This window comes from Henckelia pumila, chromosome 1 (assembly GCF_033568475.1).
Source record: "Henckelia pumila isolate YLH828 chromosome 1, ASM3356847v2, whole genome shotgun sequence".
In the NCBI taxonomy this organism is placed as follows: Eukaryota; Viridiplantae; Streptophyta; class Magnoliopsida; order Lamiales; family Gesneriaceae; genus Henckelia; species Henckelia pumila.
In genome coordinates, this window is record NC_133120.1 from 143,525,321 (window position 1) to 143,547,617 (window position 22,297).

General features: G+C 34.9%; 1 protein-coding gene across 1 annotated transcript; it reads left to right on the top strand.

The window, feature by feature from the left end:
* Nucleotides 1–14,516: 14,516 nt before the first annotated feature.
* On the top strand, nucleotides 14,517–17,440 carry LOC140874147 (bidirectional sugar transporter SWEET4-like). Its single transcript, XM_073277429.1, has 7 exons — nucleotides 14,517–14,594; nucleotides 15,391–15,439; nucleotides 16,354–16,390; nucleotides 16,481–16,697; nucleotides 16,805–16,966; nucleotides 17,074–17,196; nucleotides 17,291–17,440. Exons 2-7 carry the CDS (start codon nucleotides 15,391–15,393, stop codon nucleotides 17,438–17,440), a joined length of 738 nt encoding a protein of 245 aa, XP_073133530.1. The 5' UTR covers nucleotides 14,517–14,594.
* The last annotated feature ends 4,857 nt before the right edge of the window (nucleotides 17,441–22,297 follow it).

Sequence of the window (22,297 nt, forward strand, 5' to 3'; positions counted from 1 at the left end):
TGTTGGATTTATTAATGGGCCTGGTTTATGGCCCAATATGAATTGTCATATGTAATAAAAGTGGGCCTGGTTTATTGCCCGTTCCCACCCCTTAAATATGTATCCCCTGCTTGTCATCGAAATTTATTGTAAATCTATTAGACTTAGTGGGAGATAAAGATTTGAAGACAAAGGTGGGCCCAACAGACAATAAAGACCGAAGAAATGTAAATTGGAACCTCAATGTAATAGGATTGCATTGCATACTTGCATATTACCTAGGATTGAACTTAGACTTGTGATTGGCAACCACGGGTCGATTAGTAATGGAATCGATCATCCTAAAATAATATATGATATTATTGTTGTATGCATGTTTAGACTAAATTGTATGAATCCCGCAAGCATACATAAATTGCATGATGAGACAGATTTTCAAAAAATTAAAAATCCCTCATTTTAAATATGATTTAAAATTGATATCAAGATAAACAAAAGGAAATTTAAATATTGTTTAAATATTCCTACCTTCCATCAACGATCAATGTATGAGATGCTACCCGCGGGCACGGTCCGGCTCATATTATTGGGGGGGCCCGTTCGTCGAAAAGCTGTACATTGGATCGACACATGTTGTAAGTTGGGTGGAACTCCCATGGGATTGGCTCATATTATTGGGGATCCACATGGCGATCGTCCATCACAACTTAATATTGATGGGTCATCTTGATATGTCACATTAAACGGCGTCATATTATTGGGCCCTTATTGGACATGAGGTAAAAACATGGGGGTTGCTTTGGAAGCAATTGGGCTCTACCTTTTGAAAATTATGGTTGACTGATATTATTCGGGATTATAGTTTGTCAATTGGACTCCATGTTCCCACTAAGAAAACAAGTTTTCCGTTTTCACTAGAGGGTAGTGAAATCGTTAAAATAGTGGGAGTGAAATTCATAAAATTAAAATTCGTCATATTTTATGTCTTAGTAAATTAATTAAACAATCATCGATTATTGTCTGTTTCATCTCAGCATATCATTATGATGAATCTTCGTAATCCACATGTTTCAATTCTCGAACAAAACAAACTTTCTGGCGCAACTATACGGAATGGTTCAATAAGTTAAGATTGTCCAGAGTTCGGAAAAGATTTTCTAAGTGTTAGAAAAGGCTTCTCCGAAAACAGCCCCGGCTGATGTAACTGCCGAAAGGTTGGCCGAACTAGAGAAATGGTTGGACCATGATCTCAAGGCCAAATGTTACAGGCAAAATTGGACAAGTCTAAATAAGTTTGCCATCACTGCAAAAAACCCGGTCATTGGAAACGTAACTGCAAAGGGTATGTTTTACATTGAAATAAATGTTTTACTTAATACTACTTCCTGGGCATTGGATACCAGATGTAGATCTCACATTTGCAATGAGTTGCAAATGATAACAAGAAGTAATAAGCTTAGGAAGGGTGAGACCCAGCTAAGACTCGAAAATGGTTCTAGAGTTGAAGCCCAAGCTATAGGAGACATTTATTTAGTTTTGCAGAACGATTTTAAGTTATTTTTAAGAGACGTTTTATTTGTGCCAGATTCGATTAAAAACATTATTTCTATTTCTATGCTTGATAGAAATGGGTTTTCTTGTAATTTTGTGAATGAGATTTGCAATATTTACAAGAATGAATGTTTGATTGAAAATGGACAACTTGAAAACGATCTATATAACTTAAAATTAAAAGACGTTTCAATTAATTATGTTGATAAACCGGTAACAACAAATAAAAGGAAAAACGATAGTCAAAACCCGGCAAACCTTTGGCATGCTAGGCTAGGTCATATTTTCTCAGGGAGGATGAACAAGCTAGTGGGAGAGGGCATGTTTGATATTTCTGATATTAACTCTCTACCTACTTGTGAGTCCTGCCTAAAAGGAAAAATGATTAAATCTCCTTTCAAAGGGAAGCCTGAGCGTAGTCAAAACCTGTTGGATTTGATCCATACAGATGTCTGTGGACCATTTAGTATCGGTACTAAATTTGGACACACCTACTTCATTACCTTTACTGATGATTATTCGAGGTATGGGTATTTATATTTAATGAAATATAAGTTTGAATCATTTGAAAAGTTCAAAGAATTCAAGGCTGAAGTAGAAAACAAACTAGGTAAGAGTATTAAAGCACTTCGATCAGATCGAGGTGGAGAATACTTAAGTACCGAGTTCTTGGATTATCTAAAAGAGAATGAGATTCTCTCTCAGTGGACTCCTCCTATGACACCTCAGCTGAATGGTGTTTCGGAGCGTCGCAATCAAACCTTGTTGGACATGGTTCGATCTATGATGAGCTTCACTGAGCTCCCACCTTCGTTTTGGGGCTATGCTCTTGAAACGGCGGTATTGTTGTTGAACAATGTCCACACTAAAGCAGTGGACAAAACACCATACGAGTTATGGAATGGCAAAGCTCCTAAGTATTCGTACTTGAGGATTTGGGGATGTCCTGCTTACGTGAAGCAGACAGTGGGAGATAAGTTGGATAGTCGATCCACCTTATGTTATTTTGTAGGGTATCCAAAGAATTCAATCGGATATTATTTCTATCATCCTACTGAAACAAAAGTTTTTGTTTCAAGGAATGCCACCTTCTTGGAGAAGGAGTTCTTATTGGATAAGAAAGGAAAGATGATGGAACTCGAAGAAATTCGAGAAGAACCCGAGATACAAAATAACGATCCTATACCTCAAGAATCATCACAAGACACGCCTATTACTAGAAGATTCGAGAGGACTTCTAGGCCTCTATTAGATATGGTCTTCTTCTTGAAGGGGATCAAAGTGAACCCGACAGTGGATGTGATCCGAGAAACTTCAAGGAAGCAATTTCTGATGCTGATTCGAACTTATGGCTTAAAGCTATGCAGTCGGAAATAGACTCGATGCATGCAAACCAAGTTTGGTCTTTAGTAGATCCTCCCGATGGAATAGTTCCAATAGGGTGTAAATGGATCTATAAGAGAAAGCTTGGGCCTGATGGAAGGTACTGACCTACAAGGCACGATTGGTTGCAAAAGGTTACATTCAAAGACAAGGTGTTGACTATGATGAAACTTTTTCACCAGTCGCAATGTTCAAGTCCATAAGAATCCTTATTGCCATTGCTGCATGGTATGACTATGAGATATGACAAATGTATGTGAAGACTGCATTCCTTAATGGAAACATTAAGGAAGAGATCTATATGATGCAGCCCGAGGGATTCACATCCATGGGAAGCGAGCATAAGGTATGTAAGCTTCAGAGATCGATCTATGGTCTCAAACAGGCATCAAGAAGTTGGAACCATAAATTTGATGAAACAATAAAGAACTTTAATTTCATCAAGAACCCGGAGGAGCCGTGCGTGTACAAGAAAGTAGTTAAGGATGCTGTGACATTCTTAGTACTTTATGTTGATGACATCTTACTCATTGGGAATGATGTAGGGATGTTGCAGTCAACAAAGATATGGTTGTCAGGTAGATTCTCGATAAAGGATTTGAGTGAGGCGTCCTATATTCTAGGGATACAGATCTATAGAGATAGATCTAAGAGAATGATAGGACTTACTCAAGCTACCTACATCGACACTATATTGAAAAGGTTTTCAATGGATGAGTCCAAGAGAGGAAATCTACCTATGTGTCATAGAGTCTCTCTATCCAAGTCTATGTGTCCCAAGACTGACGAAGAGATAGATAAAATGACACACATACCATATGCGTCAGCCATAGGGAGTATCATGTATGGGATGATATCTACCAGACCGGATGTGGAATTTGCTCTGAGTGTCACGAGCAGATATCAAGCCAATCCTGGTCAAATGCATTGGAAAGCCGTGAAGGATATTCTTAAGTACTTAAGAAGAACTAAGAATGTATTCATGGTTTATGGAGGAAGAGATCTGAAATTGGAAGGCTATACCGACTCTAGCTTCCAAAGTGACGTGGATGACTCAAAGTCAACCTCTGGATTTGTGTTCATGCTCAATGGCGGTGCTGTCTCTTGGAAGAGTTTCAAGCAGGACACCACAACGGATTCCACCACTGAGGCAGAATACATTGCGGCATCAGCTGCTGCTAAAGAGGCCGTTTGGATGAGGAATTTCGTCCAAGAGTTGGGCGTTATTCCTGAAGCTGTTGGTCCAGTCCCGGTGTACTGTGACAACACGGGTGCCGTTGCTCAGGCAAAGGAACCAAGGTCTCATCAAAGATCCAAACACGTACTGAGGAAATACCACATCATCCGGGAGATCGTGGAAAGAGGAGACATCACTGTCGAGAGAGTGGCCTCTACAGACAATATCGCTGATCCACTTACTAAGCCCTTGCCAGGACCATTATTTGACAAACATCGTGAAGCAATGGGACTATGTAGTATGACTAGTTGGCTTTAGGGCAAGTGGGAGAATGAAAGAGTTGATGCCCCGCTAGCCAACTTGTGGCTAAGGGCTTTGAGAGTCTATTTTTGTAAACAATCTTTGTTTAATGTAATATACGTTCTTTAAATGACGTTCACTTTATCTTATTATTATGTAATGATATACTATTGTTATTTTGATAAAGACCTTAAATATACTAAAGTAAGATGAGATAGTGAATATAGAGAGATCACTGTCATAAAACACATCTTATGTTCACTGTATATTCTAAACAGTTCCTAGTCAATTGAGTCGTCCACGAATAAGGATAAGGATCGCTCGAGATTGAGACTAGCATTTGCGATGCCGAGTACCACGTTTCATTGGTATGGAACATAGAGATGTTCGAAGCATGCAAATGGATATTCATATGATGAATGATCGAACTACCCTATTCGGACTTTCCAAGTGGTTATCACTTATCGAGTGGATATAGTCCGCGGTTTTGGTTGTACACCATTAGTCCTTATTACTTGAAACATCATTGAGACTGTATATGCTAGTACTGTGCTTTGACTCGTTTACCGACTCTATTAGGGTCATCAGGTGTCGGGATTGGGTACAGTTACGACACATATAGGAGTCGATGCTTTGTTGTCAAGGATTCACCGCACACTTGCGAGTGTGGATATCCTATGCAATCTGAGGAGATATTAGTGTGACGAATCTCTGGCCAGAGTACATGATGTGTTTTAGGTTACTTGGTTTCCTAGTAGCACATGTGATGTCACTATTTGATCTTCAAGATGCATTGCATAGTTATCGAATCTCGAACGACTCTCGATGTACCAATGGTTGTTGATTCGATTGGGATATATGGATGAAGGGACCGTACTATACGCTAACCAAAATCTACTGGTTCTTGCAGGCACTATCAGTGATACCTAGGGAATCATGGGGCGATGTTGTTAGATGCTCTTACCATGATTCGATGGGCAAGTCGGAAATTGTTGTTCCGAGTCACAAGGAGTTGTGAGCCCACGGCTAGCTATATCCTTAAATCATTGAGGGTCACACAAGTAATGGATTTCTAATCCCCGTTGAGATAATTAAATTTAAAGAGTTAAATTTAGTGGATAAAGAAGTAGGACTTCTTATTTAAAAGTAGAGGGAGTAAGATTTTCTAAAATGACATATTGATAGACATTTTTGGAAACCACTGAATTCGGATTCAGAAAATCTTTCTTGACTTTAAAAGATGTAGAAATGGTTTCTGTGCACATTGGTGAAATTGGTTTATCAATCTGAGTCACGATGAATTTTATATTAATTTTTGAACATGCGGGCTTTGCTTGTCAGGCTTGAACTTATGACTAATGGGTCTTAAGCTGTTAGCAGCCCACGTCATAAATAAGTTATTGCAATGAAGAAATTAGACACTATCAAGGCGTAAAAATTCGAAACCCTAGAGCTCTCTCTCTGGAGAATTCGGCCGCCCCCCTCCCCTACTATGTTCGAGAATTTTAGTCTGCAAATTTCAAATTTGCAGTCTGAATTAGCAGATCAAATCTGTTATTTCTCTTCGTAGAAACTTCTGATAGACTTTCTAGTGCAGTCTATCAGAGGGATTAAACTTCTGTTCGTGGACCTGATTGAAGAAAAGTTCGTTCATCAGTTCCTGGGATATACAACAAGAGCAGTTTAATCTGTTGGTGTCCATAATATTGCTTCGAGATTTTAAGGTAAAATTTACATTGTTTAAATTTTATGTTATCAATTTTAATCGTAGGAATTTGATACCCATGATATGGAATTATTTCATATAAAATTTTAAAACTTCCGCTGCAACGGGTATCACTTTCTTTTTCGATCCGGAGAACGACCGTGTTCCAACAATTACGACATTTTAACCTGTTATTATGTAATTTATGAATTTATTTTATAAAGGTTATTTTTCGATCGCGTAAACGGGACCGTGGACGAACAAGATAGATATTTTTATTCCAAATTTTTACGAGGGGTTTTTAAGAGCCATAAATTTTTATTTTCAGAAAAATAAATTTTTAAGGTATATATATTTTTAGAAACCCATTTTTCACAAAAATATACCATTTTATGGGCATTTTGAAAACTTTTAAGTTTGAGGATTTTTATTAATTAGAAAATTAGAGATTTTTGTTGGATTTATGTGTGGGCTAGGAAGTGTTTGATTGGGTTTTTAATTTTAATTGAGTCCAACCTTTACACACTCAAATAACCACAAGCTTAGCCCATCTTCCTTTCCCCTACTTTACGTTTAAACACCATAGCTGCCCCTCAAACCTTCAGAAACTCTCCCATCATCAAGAACACAGCACGCACGATTTTTATTGAAGGTTTTCGGCAAGGTTTTACGAGTCGTTTGTCCCGACGAGCCTGATACTTGTCGATATCAATGTTTTTTATCAAATCTTCAACAAGGCACGTTTTGAATCCATTCTAGGCCACCATTTGAATCATATAAACTTTTTTTTTAAGCATGAATGATTTTTTAATGGATGTGTTTTCAGAATTTAAGGATATTATTTATGATTCATGCATGAAATCCCGTTTTTGTAGTATAAGGCACATGATGATGATTTTCCGACCATGGCTTGATCGGGACTGCTGCACCTTTGTTAGGGGTATGATCTAGGGTCCTTAGGGTCGGTTTTGGTTGTGTGGTTCAGGGCTGAAAGTGGCTGGAACCATGCAAGAAAGGGCTATGACAGCAGCTAGCCGAGCAAATTTTTGTATGGGATTTAGGGGCCTTGGCCGAGCTATGCATGGCTTGGCTTGGGCCAAGGCTGGGTCACGTGTTGTGACTAGACCCTAGGAGGGTCCAGTCACCGGGGCTCCGGCCAGTGGTGGCCGAAGAAGGTCGGAAATTTGAGGGTAATGCAGGCTGCTCAAAAAGGGTACGCGCAGATTTTTGGTTAGGGAAAGTGGGTTCTGTTTCGAGCCATGCTGGCCATGGCTTGGACCAGGGCCTGGTCCTTGGTGACCGGCAGGACCCTGAGGAGGTCCTGCTGGCGCAGCTCTGGCCAGGGGTGGCCGGAGCTGGGCAATGGCAAGGAGGAAAGGGTTGCTGTCGTGAGGGAAGGTTGAAGAGGATACTGTTTTGCATTCTTTGGGCTTTGGATGGGCCGAGCTTGGGTCCGGTCGGTCTAAAATATATTGGGTCAAGTTATTTGAGTCCGGGTCCAGGTTATATAAGTTGGGCTCGGGTATTTTTATTTTAAATTAATTAAGAGTTTATGAAATTAATTAATGGGTTTGGGATTTGTTAATTAATTAATTGGACTAGTTTAATGGGCTTAAATAATTAATGAAGTGAGCCCCCTAATTTGTCATGGGCCGGGTGATTCATGAGAATTATTGGGCCGAGATGTGTCGGATTTAGTAATTTAATGGGCTAATTAATAATTTTAATTTAGATTAATTTTTAAGTTAAGTAATTTAAATGAACTTAAATAATGCTTTAAGTGAGCCCATTAGTTTTTCATGGGCCTGGAGGTCCATGGGAATTAATGGGGCGCGTCATGTTGGGCTAAATGATTTTTGGGTCAGTCTAGTAATTTATGGGTTTAAGTCAAATGATCAGCAGCTCGAACAAGTCATTGGAAAAAAAAATAAAAGGTCCGTAAATATATATTTAATTCATGCATGTATTTTTATTATATATATAAGTATGATTTTTTAAAAAATAAATTAAATATATATTTACGGGTAAATTTTCATGAAATAAAGAATTGATAAGAATTTTTAAGTTCATGCATCATGTAAGAATTTTTATGTAAATTTTAAATACATGTTAAGAAAAATAATATTTTTATGAAAGTTGAAGTGAAGGTGGAAAGTAATGTGGTTGGAGGCCGGGATACCACTACTGGTGCATAATTTCGAATTCAGTGGTACACCTCCTCGAGATTTTTTTTTCTATGCTCGCTACTGTTCCTATCCACATGCTTCATTTGTTTCTTTTTCCGCTTCCACTGTATGTCTGTATACCATGTTGGCCTATACTTTATTTACTGATTAACACATTTTCTTATTTATGGTTTGCAATGGGATATTATTTACTTTAAGTATTCACCTTCGTAGCTCTATTTATTATCAGAAGTATATTTTTTATCAAGTAGAGTACACGTGATTGAAGTGTGAAATTCATTGTTGGAACTTTTCCCGGAGGTGTATCTTATGGATGGATAAACTCAAATTATAGGAATTCTGGATTATCGTTTAAAATTTATATATATATTTTTTCAAAATGAATTGATCTGAAGAATTTAGAGATGGGATTGAATGAAGTGTACAATTCACTGCTCGAGATTTTCCCGAGTTAAATTATGGCTTCAGTATAATAATTCCTTTAACTGAGAAGAGTTCATCGGGTCAATAGCCATTCAGAAGGCGTTGTCCAAGTGGCCGCGCGTGCTCCCTGACATGAATTGAAGTAATTCTAAAGTAATATTTTCATCTGATTCTGATTTCCATTTGACAATGTTATCATTGAAGACTAGTGTACGTACCGTAAAATATTCTGTGTCGCAATCCAGCCAAATCCATATCATGGGTGTTCTCGACAAAATTATCGCTGAGGCAAGAAATAACAAGGTATCATACATATCAATTTTTGTCCTTACCTAGCTATTATCTCGGTTTAAATTCAAAACCTTATGCATAACAACCTGTCTATCGAGTCTTATGTAATATTTCAATTATTGACATGATGATTTGATGCTTGATAATTTTCTTTCTGATAAAGTGATAATAATGCGGATTCACAAATATATGATAACTGCAATCTAAATTTGGATGGATCAGATTTATTCCTCTATGTGGCAACACCTTGGGATTTAGCTTTCCACAGGTCCCTAAGCTAGACACGTGCATTGATAATATACCTGATAGGCTGATGATACTTGTTAAATTTTGAAGAAAACATTATTCTCTGTTATGGAGTATGTTAGATACTTGATGAGGGACGTGGAGCTGAAAGAGCATGCTGCATATCAATTAATAAGCCAAGTTTGACTGTATTTAGTCAATATTCTATGTGACGATTTCACTTTAATTCATTTCAGGGCCAGACTTTCAGAAGTTTGCAATTTAATTTACATTTGCATTTGTTGAGTTATGTTCTATTTATGCTTGAATTGTTTTCTATGGATTTTTATTTTGTTTTTTTAATAATTTATAGTTTGGAGATCCAATTTATAGGAAAATAGATTGTTGCGGCTTTTATGAAAATTTCCGAGTCAAGAAAGTGTAGTTGTGAAATTAGTACTAGCTCAGGATGCTAAAATATGTTGAAGGGTGTTCCAAGTGTGTCGAGATTAATGTATAACTTTATTTTCTAGTGTTGCTGAATTAGAATTCGATTATTTTGAATTTTGAATGATTTATAATGTTGAAAAATTGTATATTGATTTTACTTTAGAAATTTTTAATTTTGAGTGATTATAATATTAAAAATTTGTGTTTTTAAATTTTTTTTTTTTTTTGTTTTACATCTTAAAAAATACAACGGTTTTTCACCATTGTCTTTGCCCAAATAAAACTGTTGTAAAAAGCTCGGTTATTTAAGATAAAGCTCAAATACAAGGGTTTAAAATCGTTGTCTTTAAAAAACGACAACGAATTTAAACTGTTGCAAAACCGTTACCGTAAGCCTCAAAAGACAACGGATTTAAACTGTTGCAGAACCGTTGTCGTATGCCTCAAAAGACAACGGATATAAATTGTTGCAAAACTGTTGTGGCATGCCTCCAACGACAACGGATATAAACTGTTGTCATTGGGTATGCTTTTTACAACACCAACAATTACAACGGTTTTAACCCCCACTACGACAACGGATTTTATTCGTTGTTGTTTTTCCGTTTTTCTTGTAGTGGTTGGAAATCACCTGATTGGGGAAGCTCATTAATTACGAGAACGCATATCCTCCTGCAAAAGGGAACTTCTGGATTAATGGGATAAAAACAAATATCGGCGGACACCTCAGCTGCTTAAAATAAAGCGAAATCAGCTAAATCAGCTTAGTACAAGCGCACAGTAGAGGATGAATGTAGCGCATATCAAAGAGCTCGAGGTTGAGGTTAAAAAATTGGCAACTAAAGAGGAAATGTACTGGAGACACCGGAGTCGAGTATTTTGGCTTAAAAATGGAGATCGTAACACCAGATATTTTAATTCCAAGGCATCCCAAAGGAGAAGACAGAACACCATAACCGGCTTGGTTTCAAGCCATGGTGACTGGCCTACAGATTCTAGCAGTATGACATATATTGTATTGGAGTATTTTGACACGTTTACATCGTCCAGCCCCTCTGGGGCCGATATTGGCAGGGTCCTAGATATAGTGGATTCGAAAGTGGATGAATTAATGAATGGATCTCTGTGCGCCCGGTTCTCAGCCAAAGAGGTCAAACGAGCTCTCTTCAATATGAGTCCGGATAAAGCCCCTGGACCAGATGGTTTGTCTACATTGTTCTATCAGAAATACTGGGATATAGTCGGTGATGATCGATGTTACGGAGGCAGTGCTCCGGGTGCTCGATGAAGGAGCTATATTGGAGGCATGGAATGATTAGGGATGGCAAAAATTTCTGAAATCCCGACCTTTCCTGAATTCCATCTCATTTTCGTCCAGAAAAAATACATTTTCTCGATCCGAATTTTTTGGATTTTTTTCGTCCCGATTAATATCGGGATAGAGATCGGAAATAAAATCTTATCCTGACGAGATTCCCGACTCTTTCCAAAATAATATTATAATATATTTTATTAATAATTTTATTAATAGATTGAGTTAATTAAATATAATTGTGTTTCAACCCATATAACAATTAATTGTTGAATTAATTTTCATAATTGTTTATTGTTGGAATCGAATAGTATAGTCACGAAATGACACTTTTTTTTTTGTGTATTTTAAAAAAAAAATTAATTAATAATTTAATTAATTCATATTTATAACTATTTAATTAGAATAAGTATCTAGAATAAAAGATGCAATTTGGCAATCTATTTAACAAAATTTATCTAGTAATTTGTATCCAAACATTTTATTAATAAGTATTCAATGCTAAATATGCGGAGAGTCTATGAGTTCCCATGTGCTACATCCAACGGTTTTTTTTTTCATTTCAGATGTTCACATAAACATCTGAAATGTAAAAAAAAAAATGGATGTTGGATCTCCACATGGGCAGTGCCCATGTGGTAGAATAGAGTCTTCCCTAAGTATGATGTTCTTCTCTTGAAAAAATCTTGAAGCATCATCCGAAATATTTTAATCTTATATGCTTTAATTTGAATATTTATTTTTTATTTAAAAATATAAATTTCTAAATAGTATTTTTATAAAATAATCACATTTTTTTGTTTTTTTAATGAAATCTTGAAAATGAAAAAAATTTCGAGATTTCCTCTCCCGACAGGATCCCGAATATTCAGGTCCTGAAATGTTTTGGGTACGAGATCGGGAAAAAAAAAGTTGTTCTATTCTTTTCGGGACGATAATTTGGTAGGAGGGTTAAGGTACGGGTCCCGACCCTATTCCACCCCTAGAAATGATAGAATAGTTACCCTCATACCGAAGGTACAGGATCCTATGCTACTCAAATATTTTAGACCGATCAGCCTTTGTAATGTATGTTACAAAATTGTATCTCGGTCTCTAACCAACTGTTTCAGGCTAGTGCTCTCAAAAATTATAGCGAACTTTCAGAGTGCATTCATTCCAGGCCAATTTATTACAGACAACATTATAGTTGGCTTCGAAATATTGCACCGGATGAGGTCCAGGAATCCTGTTTGGAGCGGATATGCAGCCCTGAAGTTGGATATGTGATGTGATGATATTTTGCTATATTTATTTGAGTTAATTTGTATGATTAGGAGAATTTGCATTGATTAAATTTATTTTATAGTTCCTAATCATTTTTTGTGTTTTGATATAGGAAAATAGAAAAATGGTGCAAAAGAATTGAAGAAAATAAGCAAAGAAAGAAGATGGAAGAAGTAGAGCGGTTCGTTAGAGCTGTTAACGAACAGCTCTAACGAACAGCCCTTGAGAAGTGCTATCTCTCTAACGAAGGGTTTTACTTGTGGAGAAGGAAGGAAAGATGGAGCGCGATAGCGCATTGGAGAAGTGCATTGAAGCGCTATTGAAAAAGTGGGAAGCGCGATAGTGCTTGTGAACCACGCTTGATAGCGCCCTTGAGTAGCGCGATAGCGTTTGGGAGGAATGAAGAACGCTTCTTATGTTTGCGTATAGATGCGAGGCAGAGAAACTTTCGCTCGATCGGTAGTTTTTCACCGATCGAGCGAGAAAGTGAAGAGATTCGAGACAGAGAATTTGCCACTCGATTCGCATGTTTTCACCGATCGAGCGGCGCGAGCATGCAGAGTTTTTAAATTTGAAAATTCTTTGGCCGAGTGAGATATAATCTTTGGAAGATTTGGAGATTTAAATATCTCTTATAACTCGAAAATTACAATCTTTTAATCATCTTTGGACGGCTGGAACGCAGAAGAACACACTTGGAGGCTAGGTTTTCATCTCTTGTTCCTAGATTTAATTTTTCTTTCATGAATTTTTCTATAAAATTCATGAATATTAGTGGCTAAGTTTTAAAACTTGGTTGAGGAAGACAAACCCTTTGAAGTTTTATTTATCTCGTGAGATTTTGATTTTGATTGTTTATTTTATTTGAGTATCAAGAGTTGTTTGGAATTGATTGATATGCTTGTATGTTTAATTATTGGCTGACTATCTAATAATTTTCTCATACAATCTACTGCTAAATTAGATATCAAATTCGTAATTGTTTGATCCCTCTAATTTATGAAGAAACTATGATTAATATTTTTCGCTTGTAAATTTGTTAATTCGTAGGAACAACAATTGACTAGGTTATACAAGTGTTTGTATTGTTTAGCTTCATCAATCTCACTAGTATGAATGCTATCTTAGATTTAAATCTTGATCGCTTGTATCTTGATTGATTTATTGGTAAGGGTTAAATCAGAACGCTTGTGTCTAATTAACTAAAATTAAGGTGAGATAGGAATTAAATTTTCAATGGTGAATATTCAATGAGAATTAATTGTTTTTGGGGAATCGATGATCGAGTGAATAACTTTAAGGGTGTAGTCGACCGATACCAAAGCTTGTTTTAATTGATTTCTTCCCCATGTTAGTTGATAAAATTTTAATTAGTTAATCTGAGTTAATCTCGCCGTCCTATTACAGCCAAGTGCGAACGTAGTAACAGAAATTGATGACACATTGACAAAATAGTGACAAACGTAGTAACAGAAATTGATGACACATTGACAAAATACTGATTGTCACGTACAATAAAATGATCATGAGTTGTGTGAACTGTGATATCGCGTCACGAAATTATAACGAAAATGGTAAAGATGTAAAAATTATTTGACTAAAACCAATTAGATTTGAATTTAGGAGAAAATCATATTGTCACACATGCACATATATAAATAAATATACGTATACTCGGTAGTGGGAGGGCAAGCTGAAGATCGCAACAGGAAAATCATCAGGTGGGATATTATTCTGTTATAACAAATTCAGTTATGCATTATAATTAAACACTATCAATGTTCCATATTCCATATAATACAATACATATATTAAATACCTTGCTACGTGTGTATATATATATAAGAGCATCGATCACCTAACTCTGCAGAGATTCATGCAAATGTGAAGAAGGCGGGCGGAGAATTTTGACGCAGACTACTACTCCATCAGTAAGCAATCTCTCCCATCTGTTATATATATATATATATATATATATATATATATATTATCGGGAAATGTGATCTGAGTGAATCATCCATTGTTGTTGTGGAGATTTTGTGTCAAAATTTAAGCTCATTCTGCGGGTTGAATTGTCGTTTTGATCTGCGTGACTGACAGGAATCGTTGGTGTAGGAGGTTCTGATTAGCGAGTGACCGCGAGTAATTTGTGTCTGCTTCATTGGATTCCGATCGTTTTCGCAACCCGATTTTAAGTTCTCGTTCGATTCGGAAATTCAGTAATATTGTGTTTATAACTTCGTTTTATTGTGCAAAATATCAGGTCCAAGACTCGGAAAATCGAGCCAACGTACGGATAGGAGGCAAGCTGAAGAATATTCATTGAATTCTTTACAGCTCGATCAGGTGAGAATCATGTGCCAGCTTGATATATAATTCGGCGATGATTTAGGGTTTGGTTGATTCGTAATATTGTAGGATTATTATTGGTTTTTATAATTTTGAAGATAGAGAGATAAATAATTTGGAAAAGCTAGCGATCGAGAATATGAATTATATGATAGGTGGGGCGGCTTTTTATGGTAATTTTTATTGATTGAATGAATGGAGAAATAATTTTGCCTGTGCAATTAATTATATGACCCAAAATAGTTATTTTCATGGCATAAATAGTATAGACATAGGTCGTGATTTACTTCGATCGGCACTTCATGTGCCATGATTCACCCGGCCATAATATCAAACAAATGTTCTTAAATCTTAACCAATGTTTACGTAACTTTGGTCAAACACAATTAATTAATAATTAATAAGGTTAAATCTGATATTTGTATGAATTAGATTAGATTATGATTGTGATTGTGATAAGAAAATCCGAACATTCGGATTAATATATACAAGATTATTAATGAGATTTTCAGTTGAACTCAAACAGAAAAATCTCAGTAAACATCCTGAATTAATTTGACGGCTCGATCGGATATTTCTTTGGGCTTTTGCAATTGCAATCGAATTACAATTTATGCCTATATATATATATATATATATGTGCCCTCTCAACTCAATATCGTACCGTACCTTACACTTATAATTTCCCCGGCCCTTTCACCTTTCAACTTTTCTCTCTCTCTCTTTCAGTTTCATCAGGTGTTGATTTTGATCGACTTTAGTGTTTTTTTTCAATTAATTACTTGTTGAGCAGATGACGAACCCCGGACAAGCTCTCGCTCGCACCATAGTCGGCATCATCGGTTCGTTATAGTTTTTGTGCTTATATATATATAATATCAATCATGTTCTTCCTAGCTAGCTTTTAAATTACTTGTAGTTAATTCTTGTTAGTCACATTGTTCTATCTTCTTGATCGATCCCTAGAATATTATAATTAGGGCTGGGATAACGAACAAAAATACCGACTTTTTGGTATATCGTACCGAAATTTTTTCGCTATATAAACATTTTTTTTTGTATATCGAATTTTTTTTTGATATCTATACGATATGAGTATAGATTTTTTTTATACAAAAATTTTCAGAATTTCGATATCGGTATCGGTATGAATTTTTTTCATACCAATATTTTTGATACGGTATATCGAAAACTCACCCCTAATTATAACGGGTCGATCGATTTTTACATTGATTGTTTGCGTGTGTTGTAATATCAATCATCTCTCTCTATTTTTAATTTTGTTGCAATCCGTTACGTTGTGCACAATCTGTGGGTGTGGCGGAAGTTTGAAAGTCATTCATGGTGCATGTAAAATTGATATATATATAGGGATTTGATAATAATTTTGTGTTTCCGATTATTAATTTCGATTGACAAATCTGAATAATCACTACTATTTTTTTTAAAAAAATATTAAGGTATGGATTATTATTCTAATGACTGGAAAATATATATATATATATAATTTGTAATGAAAGTATCAATTAGTTGCAAGAAAGAAAATTTTCAAATCGTGTAGATTCGGTTTCGGTATATATCTCTATCCATTCATATTAATTTCATACATTATTATTAATTATTTCCGATTTTGACAAACTTATCCATTCATATTAATTTCATGCATGCATTATTATTATTAATTATTTTCGATTTTGAGTAACTTAATTATCCATGCATCTTTGCTAATTAATTAATTAATTCGTTATATATGCAGGCAACGTTATATCCTTTGGTCTCTTTATCTCTCCAGCGTAATCTATCTCGGATTTTGATTTTATGTATTAAATTTGATACCAAATATACGATGGAATTAATAATTTAAATTTGTATATAAAATATAGACCAACTTTCAAGCGGATATGGGAGAAGAAGACGACGGAGGAGTTCCATCCATACCCATATCTCCTTTGTGTGCTCAACTGTGCATTTTGGGTGTTCTATGGATTGCCTGTGGTTCACCCCGATAGCACGCTCGTCATAACCATCAACGGCATCGGTCTAGCCTTGGAGTTGATATACCTAACTATTTTCTCCATCTACACAGGCAACAAGTACAGGGTAATTAAGTAGTAGTAGTAGTAGTAGTACTGCATGCATGAGATTGAGAGTGCTTTTTTTTTATTATTTAATGAATTCCTTTATTAATTGTAATGTTGGTAATTCAGAAAATCATAGTGGCTATGCTAGTTGGAGAGGCAGCGTTGGTTGGGATCATAGCAACAATCACAATCCTTTGCTTCCACACACACACCACAAGATCAAATTTCGTTGGGGGCATTTGTGTGGGTGCTGGTATTTTGATGTATGGCTCCCCTCTCTCCATCCTTGTAAGTCCTTGCTTGCTTTAATTCTTCGATCGTTTCCAGCTTTGCTTTGCTTTGCTTTAATTTACATTTCATCATCATTATCAAATATTAATATATTGTTTTTGCAGAAAAAAGTTGTGGTGACCAAGAGCGTGGAATTCCTACCATTCTGGCTTTGCTTGGCTGGTTTTGCCAACGGCATCGTCTGGTTTATTTACGCTAACCTCAAGACCTTCGATCTGTTCATCGCGGTACGTGCATACGCAAGTGATCATCACCACTACATAATTAATATATAATATATATTTAAGCATTAATTGACATAATATATATATATATATGCAGATTGGAAATGGAGTTGGAGCAGTTCTGGGCTTCGTGCAACTCTCCGTCTACTTCTATTACAAACTATGCGGCAAACCCGCGGTCCAAGACGACGCCAAGCCAACCGGAGAGGTGCAGCTCCAGACCTCCGTGGCGTCGCTGCCAGTTTGATGAGACCAACATATATCAACTGTTCTTAATTGGTTTTTGCCTACTTAGATTAGATTAGATAATTAGATTCTCCATTGCGCTTTTTCTTTTACATATTATTAATAATCATAATCATAATTAGGTGGATTTTGCTTTTATTCTTTTTTTTTTTATTATTACTATTGGATTTGATGAGACTTCATAAATTTTTCTTTACTCATGACTTCATAAAAGGGGGAGGGGGGTGGAAAGAAAAGAAAAGAACGAAATAAACTAAATATTGTGTATTGACAATCACTTTAGTGAAATAATCAAATCGAATTATTGAATCTAATTACAATATTAAGTTATTTTAATTTAGCCAAACTTTTATATTCACCTTTAGAGTGAAGTAAATCGTCTATCTATTCTCATTTATCTCGTATTTAAATACAAGAGAAAATAGTTTTTTTTTCTATTAACTTGTCTATTTTTTTGGTTTTTATCCATTAACTTTTCAAAATTTAATTTTTGTATACTAACTTTTAGTTTTTGGCTATTTTTTTCAAATTGCTGATGTGTCACCATAAAATGCTGATGTGTCAAACTTCAATGTCAGAAATTAGACCAAAATTACCGAAAATTAAAAGTTAGTGTACCAAAATCAAACTTTGAAAAGTTAATTAATGGGCTAAAACCAAAAAATAAACAAGTTAATTAATGGATAAAAAAGTATTTTCCCTAAATATATAATTATCTTTGTGTACTATTTTAACTTGAAATTAAAATTTTAGATAGTTATCTCAAAATTTCATCAATACTTAAACTATGGTTGTTGCACCGGATGAAATGATCAATTATGGATTTGAAATGACACTCATCTTGAGTGGATTTCAAATTCATCGTAGTCACATTGCATTTACCTAAATTAAAAATGTGGGTGGATTTGAAATCTATTCAACAAAAATTCGTCCAAACAATCAAATGGATTTGATGTTCATAACTTCGAATTCATTCATCTAAATTTAACCTAAAAATTAATTCAATTTTGAAACTCATTTTATGTTTACTATCATGATATTTTGAACAGTTGTGTTATTTAATATTTTATTTTGTATGCTCTACGAATTTCATTTTACAAATAAAATTTTATACATTAACTGAGATTAGAGAAGAATATATACAGGAATTTATCGAGGAGGTGAAAAAACCAAAGAACACATACATAATTATCCATAACAAAATTTTAAATATAATAATAAAATATAAATAATAATTTTAAATTTCAGATATAACTTACAATGTCATAACGACTTGAAGAATTTTTTTAAAATAATTAATAATCGATGAGATAAAAAAACGTATGTCACTTTTAATATAATTAATAAACTATCATTCAAATATTTATCATCTATTTGATTTGATTAATTGATGAAGAATTTAGTTAAATTACCGTTAAAAGAAATAGAGATAAATTAGAATAATAAAGAAGAAAGATAATTTCTTATCCCTCTTCAAACACGGATTGATGGACGCAAGTTCATGAGAGAGGAGATTGAATAACATTTTATTACTAATAATTTATATGTATAATTTTTAAAAATTAGGTATATTTTTCACATGAAAATTCAAAGGAAAACTTGCTCCTAAATAGAGCCCACCCATGAGTGAGACCTAAGTAGTGCAACTTACATTTATCAACTCTATAAAATATGAAACAAAACGTAAAACCCTTTATTTTAAAAAGAAGTTTTTTTCAAACCCGGCCCATATTTTAAAAATCATATTTTTCTTGTTCGAGAATTTTTATGTCCGATTTGTAGAAACATATGATTTTTAAGAATATCATTAATTTCATAGAATACTGAAGGCGTAAAATGTTGTTTGGCTGACGACGTCTTATAAATTGGTTAAAAAAATTTGAAGTAGCGGACGGTAATTCCAAAAATGGACGATCAATTAAGTTAGAAACTTTTATTAAAAAAATTATAATTAGATAGAATCCACTGAATTTATATAAAATAAAAATGAGACGTAAAAGACGTGTTGAATTTTAAAACCCTAGTTAAAGAAGAGAAGAGAGCTTTTGTTATTCTCTATATTTAGGTCATCTCTAACGGAGCACCAAAATAACGTGAATTACCATTTTGGTGCCTCATTTGGGTCTCCACTTGGGGCGCTATTAATCTTGCATCAAATTTAGCACAGGGTTTCTCTCAGCACTAAACTTGATGCAATCAATTTTATTTTGGAGAAATTGGAATAAAATTTCTAATCAGAAACTAATTTTACTTTTCAGCCCCAAATCAGAATAATTTATTCTACATTCTCTCTCTGATATACACTAAAATTTCTTTCTCACTCCCTAATTCATAATTTTACATTTTTTCCTTTTTAATTTATTTTCTCTCTCTTTTTCTTTTGAGTCGGTAGCTCTCTCCCAATTTCAGCATTCTAAATCTCTAACCACACCAAATAGCCTCAACTCATCTTACCGCATCAGCCGACATGCATCAGCCGACAGACATAACCAACAAAACCCACAAACAAATAGAGAGGAAGAAGCGACGAGGGCAGTGAAATTAGTGAACCAGTAAGTTCATTGTTCAACTCCTCAACAAAAAAAATTAAAAGTTCATCATTCAATTTGTCAGTTTTTGCGATTTTTATGACTTTTTTAAAAAAATAATAAAATTGAAAATTGGTCCCAATTTGCTGTTAATGCGAATGATTTTTTTTTTTATGCCATTTTGTGTAAGTTTACTTAGCTATATGAAAATCGCCTAAATTAAAGAAATAATTTCGGTTATATATGTTTAGGAAATGAAATATTTCAAGGTTAGTCCGAATACTGTTATTCAAGTAGAATTATTAATTGATAATCACTTAATTTATGAACGTCTTGAAAGTTTTAATTTTTTTTTTTCAATTTTCGTAGAATGTTATTAGTTTTTTGGTGTTTATATTTGATTTTTTTATATAAAAATTCTGGTTATCATCTGTTTTTTTTATGTTTATGTACTATTTTTTGTTTTTTCGCTGTAGTTTATCTGTGTTGTTTTTTATCGATTTTTCGCTCTATTTTATCGTGCGATTTTTGCAAGAAAAACTTTTATTAAACTCTCAGTCCATGTTTTTACTCATCCTCCCAATAGTTTATTTTCTATATTCATTGTTTTCAGAAGCAGTATTGTAAGGTCTAAAAATCCACAGAACTTACTCGCGAGAAAATTTTTTAGTAGAATGAAAAATTATATGTTTAATTGTCTAGAATATGAGATTTTATGCAAAAGTGTTAGTTTTAATGTTTTTCAGGTATGGATCAATTTTGGTGACCAAAGGAGTCGAGACTAGCCTACAAATTAACAAAGAGTAAGGACATTTTAAGTTAAATGTGTTGGTTGTGCAGATTTTTACATTCAAAAGTGGTGTGCAGCTTTTTTATTTAAAAAAAAATTAGAGTGAAGAAAGTTTAAAAAGTATTTTTAAGTTAGCAGACCAGTTTTCAGCCCGTCAACTACCTTTCAAAGTTTGCGTCAAAGTTTTTCTTTTCTCATTCTCACTCTCACGTCGCCTTCTCCCTCTCCCTTACCCTATTTTGAAATCTGTCTCCATCTCAATGAAAAAGACTCTCGTTCGTCGTCTGTTCGTAGGGCTAACTCGCACCCGAGGTCAAGGATTACTCCATACCGGCAAAGAAAGGCAAGTTTGCTCACACCAATTCAAGTATTTCCTCTCGTTTCCTTAGCCTTTTAGGGGTTTTCCAGCCTTAGTTGGCATAGTCCGGGCGTTGGCAAGGTGCTCCGGAGTCGTAGCGGAGTGGTGCCCAAGTTCTGGGGTATTCGACAACAACGGGCTAACGACGGACGGAGGTATACTCGAGATCCTAAAAATAGTTTGAAAGTATCTATTAACTTAGTTAAGGCTTTTAGATATTGTTTAGTTATATAGTAATCTGATGATTATAGGCTTAGACAATAGAGTTGATGTAGCTTGTCTGATAGAATTAAGGTATGAAAATACTGTTCGAGATATCCAGACTGAGTATGCATGTATTATGTGTTGCATTGTTTATATGGCATCATTTTATCTGCATATTACCTGTCACGATATTATGCTTCATGCATTAACGTATTGAGCTTATACTCTTGAGATAGCCGATAGTAGGGCGCTCACCCTACGTGTAGTGAATGGTTGGACACATGGACTCGTGATCAGGTCACCTATATCCACATTGGATATATGAGCCACTTCCTGGTGCGATGGCGCAGATTGCTATATACCTGGGGCCCGAGTCAATGAGCAGGATTTCTTGACCTAATTTCTTGGTACCCGTACACTTGCATTCATGCTCATATAATATTTGTATACTCATACTCTCGTATTGAGTGTTTTATATTCACGTCCGCGTTTTGGTTTTGGACACCTTATTCGATGGGGTAGGTCTCAGACTTGATGGAGCGGGAGGCTCAGGGAGACCGTAGTTGCGGGTTAGCAACAGTGATGGATATAGGTTCCAGTGTTGGCTTTTAGCAATTTGATTTAAGTTGTTGATTCATTATTTCGATATGATTGTATAAAAACTTTGAATTTATTTCTCTTGGGTGTTTAATTATTTAGTTTCCGCTGGTTTACTTTGATAATATTTTAATTAAGTTAATTACATGCTCAAATTTTTGATTAGTAGGTGATCACGGAGCGGGTCACTACACAAACTGTAGTTATGGTATACTTTTATTAGTTTATAGCATTTTGAGGAGGTTTTGACCTAGTTCTTCTCTTCCTTCAAGTTTTTTTTGTAATGTTCTTTTATTACCATATATATATATAGGTAGGCATTTGCCAAACTCCCATGTCACACTCGTTGTGTTTCTTTCTTTTTTTCACCTTTTCTCGTCT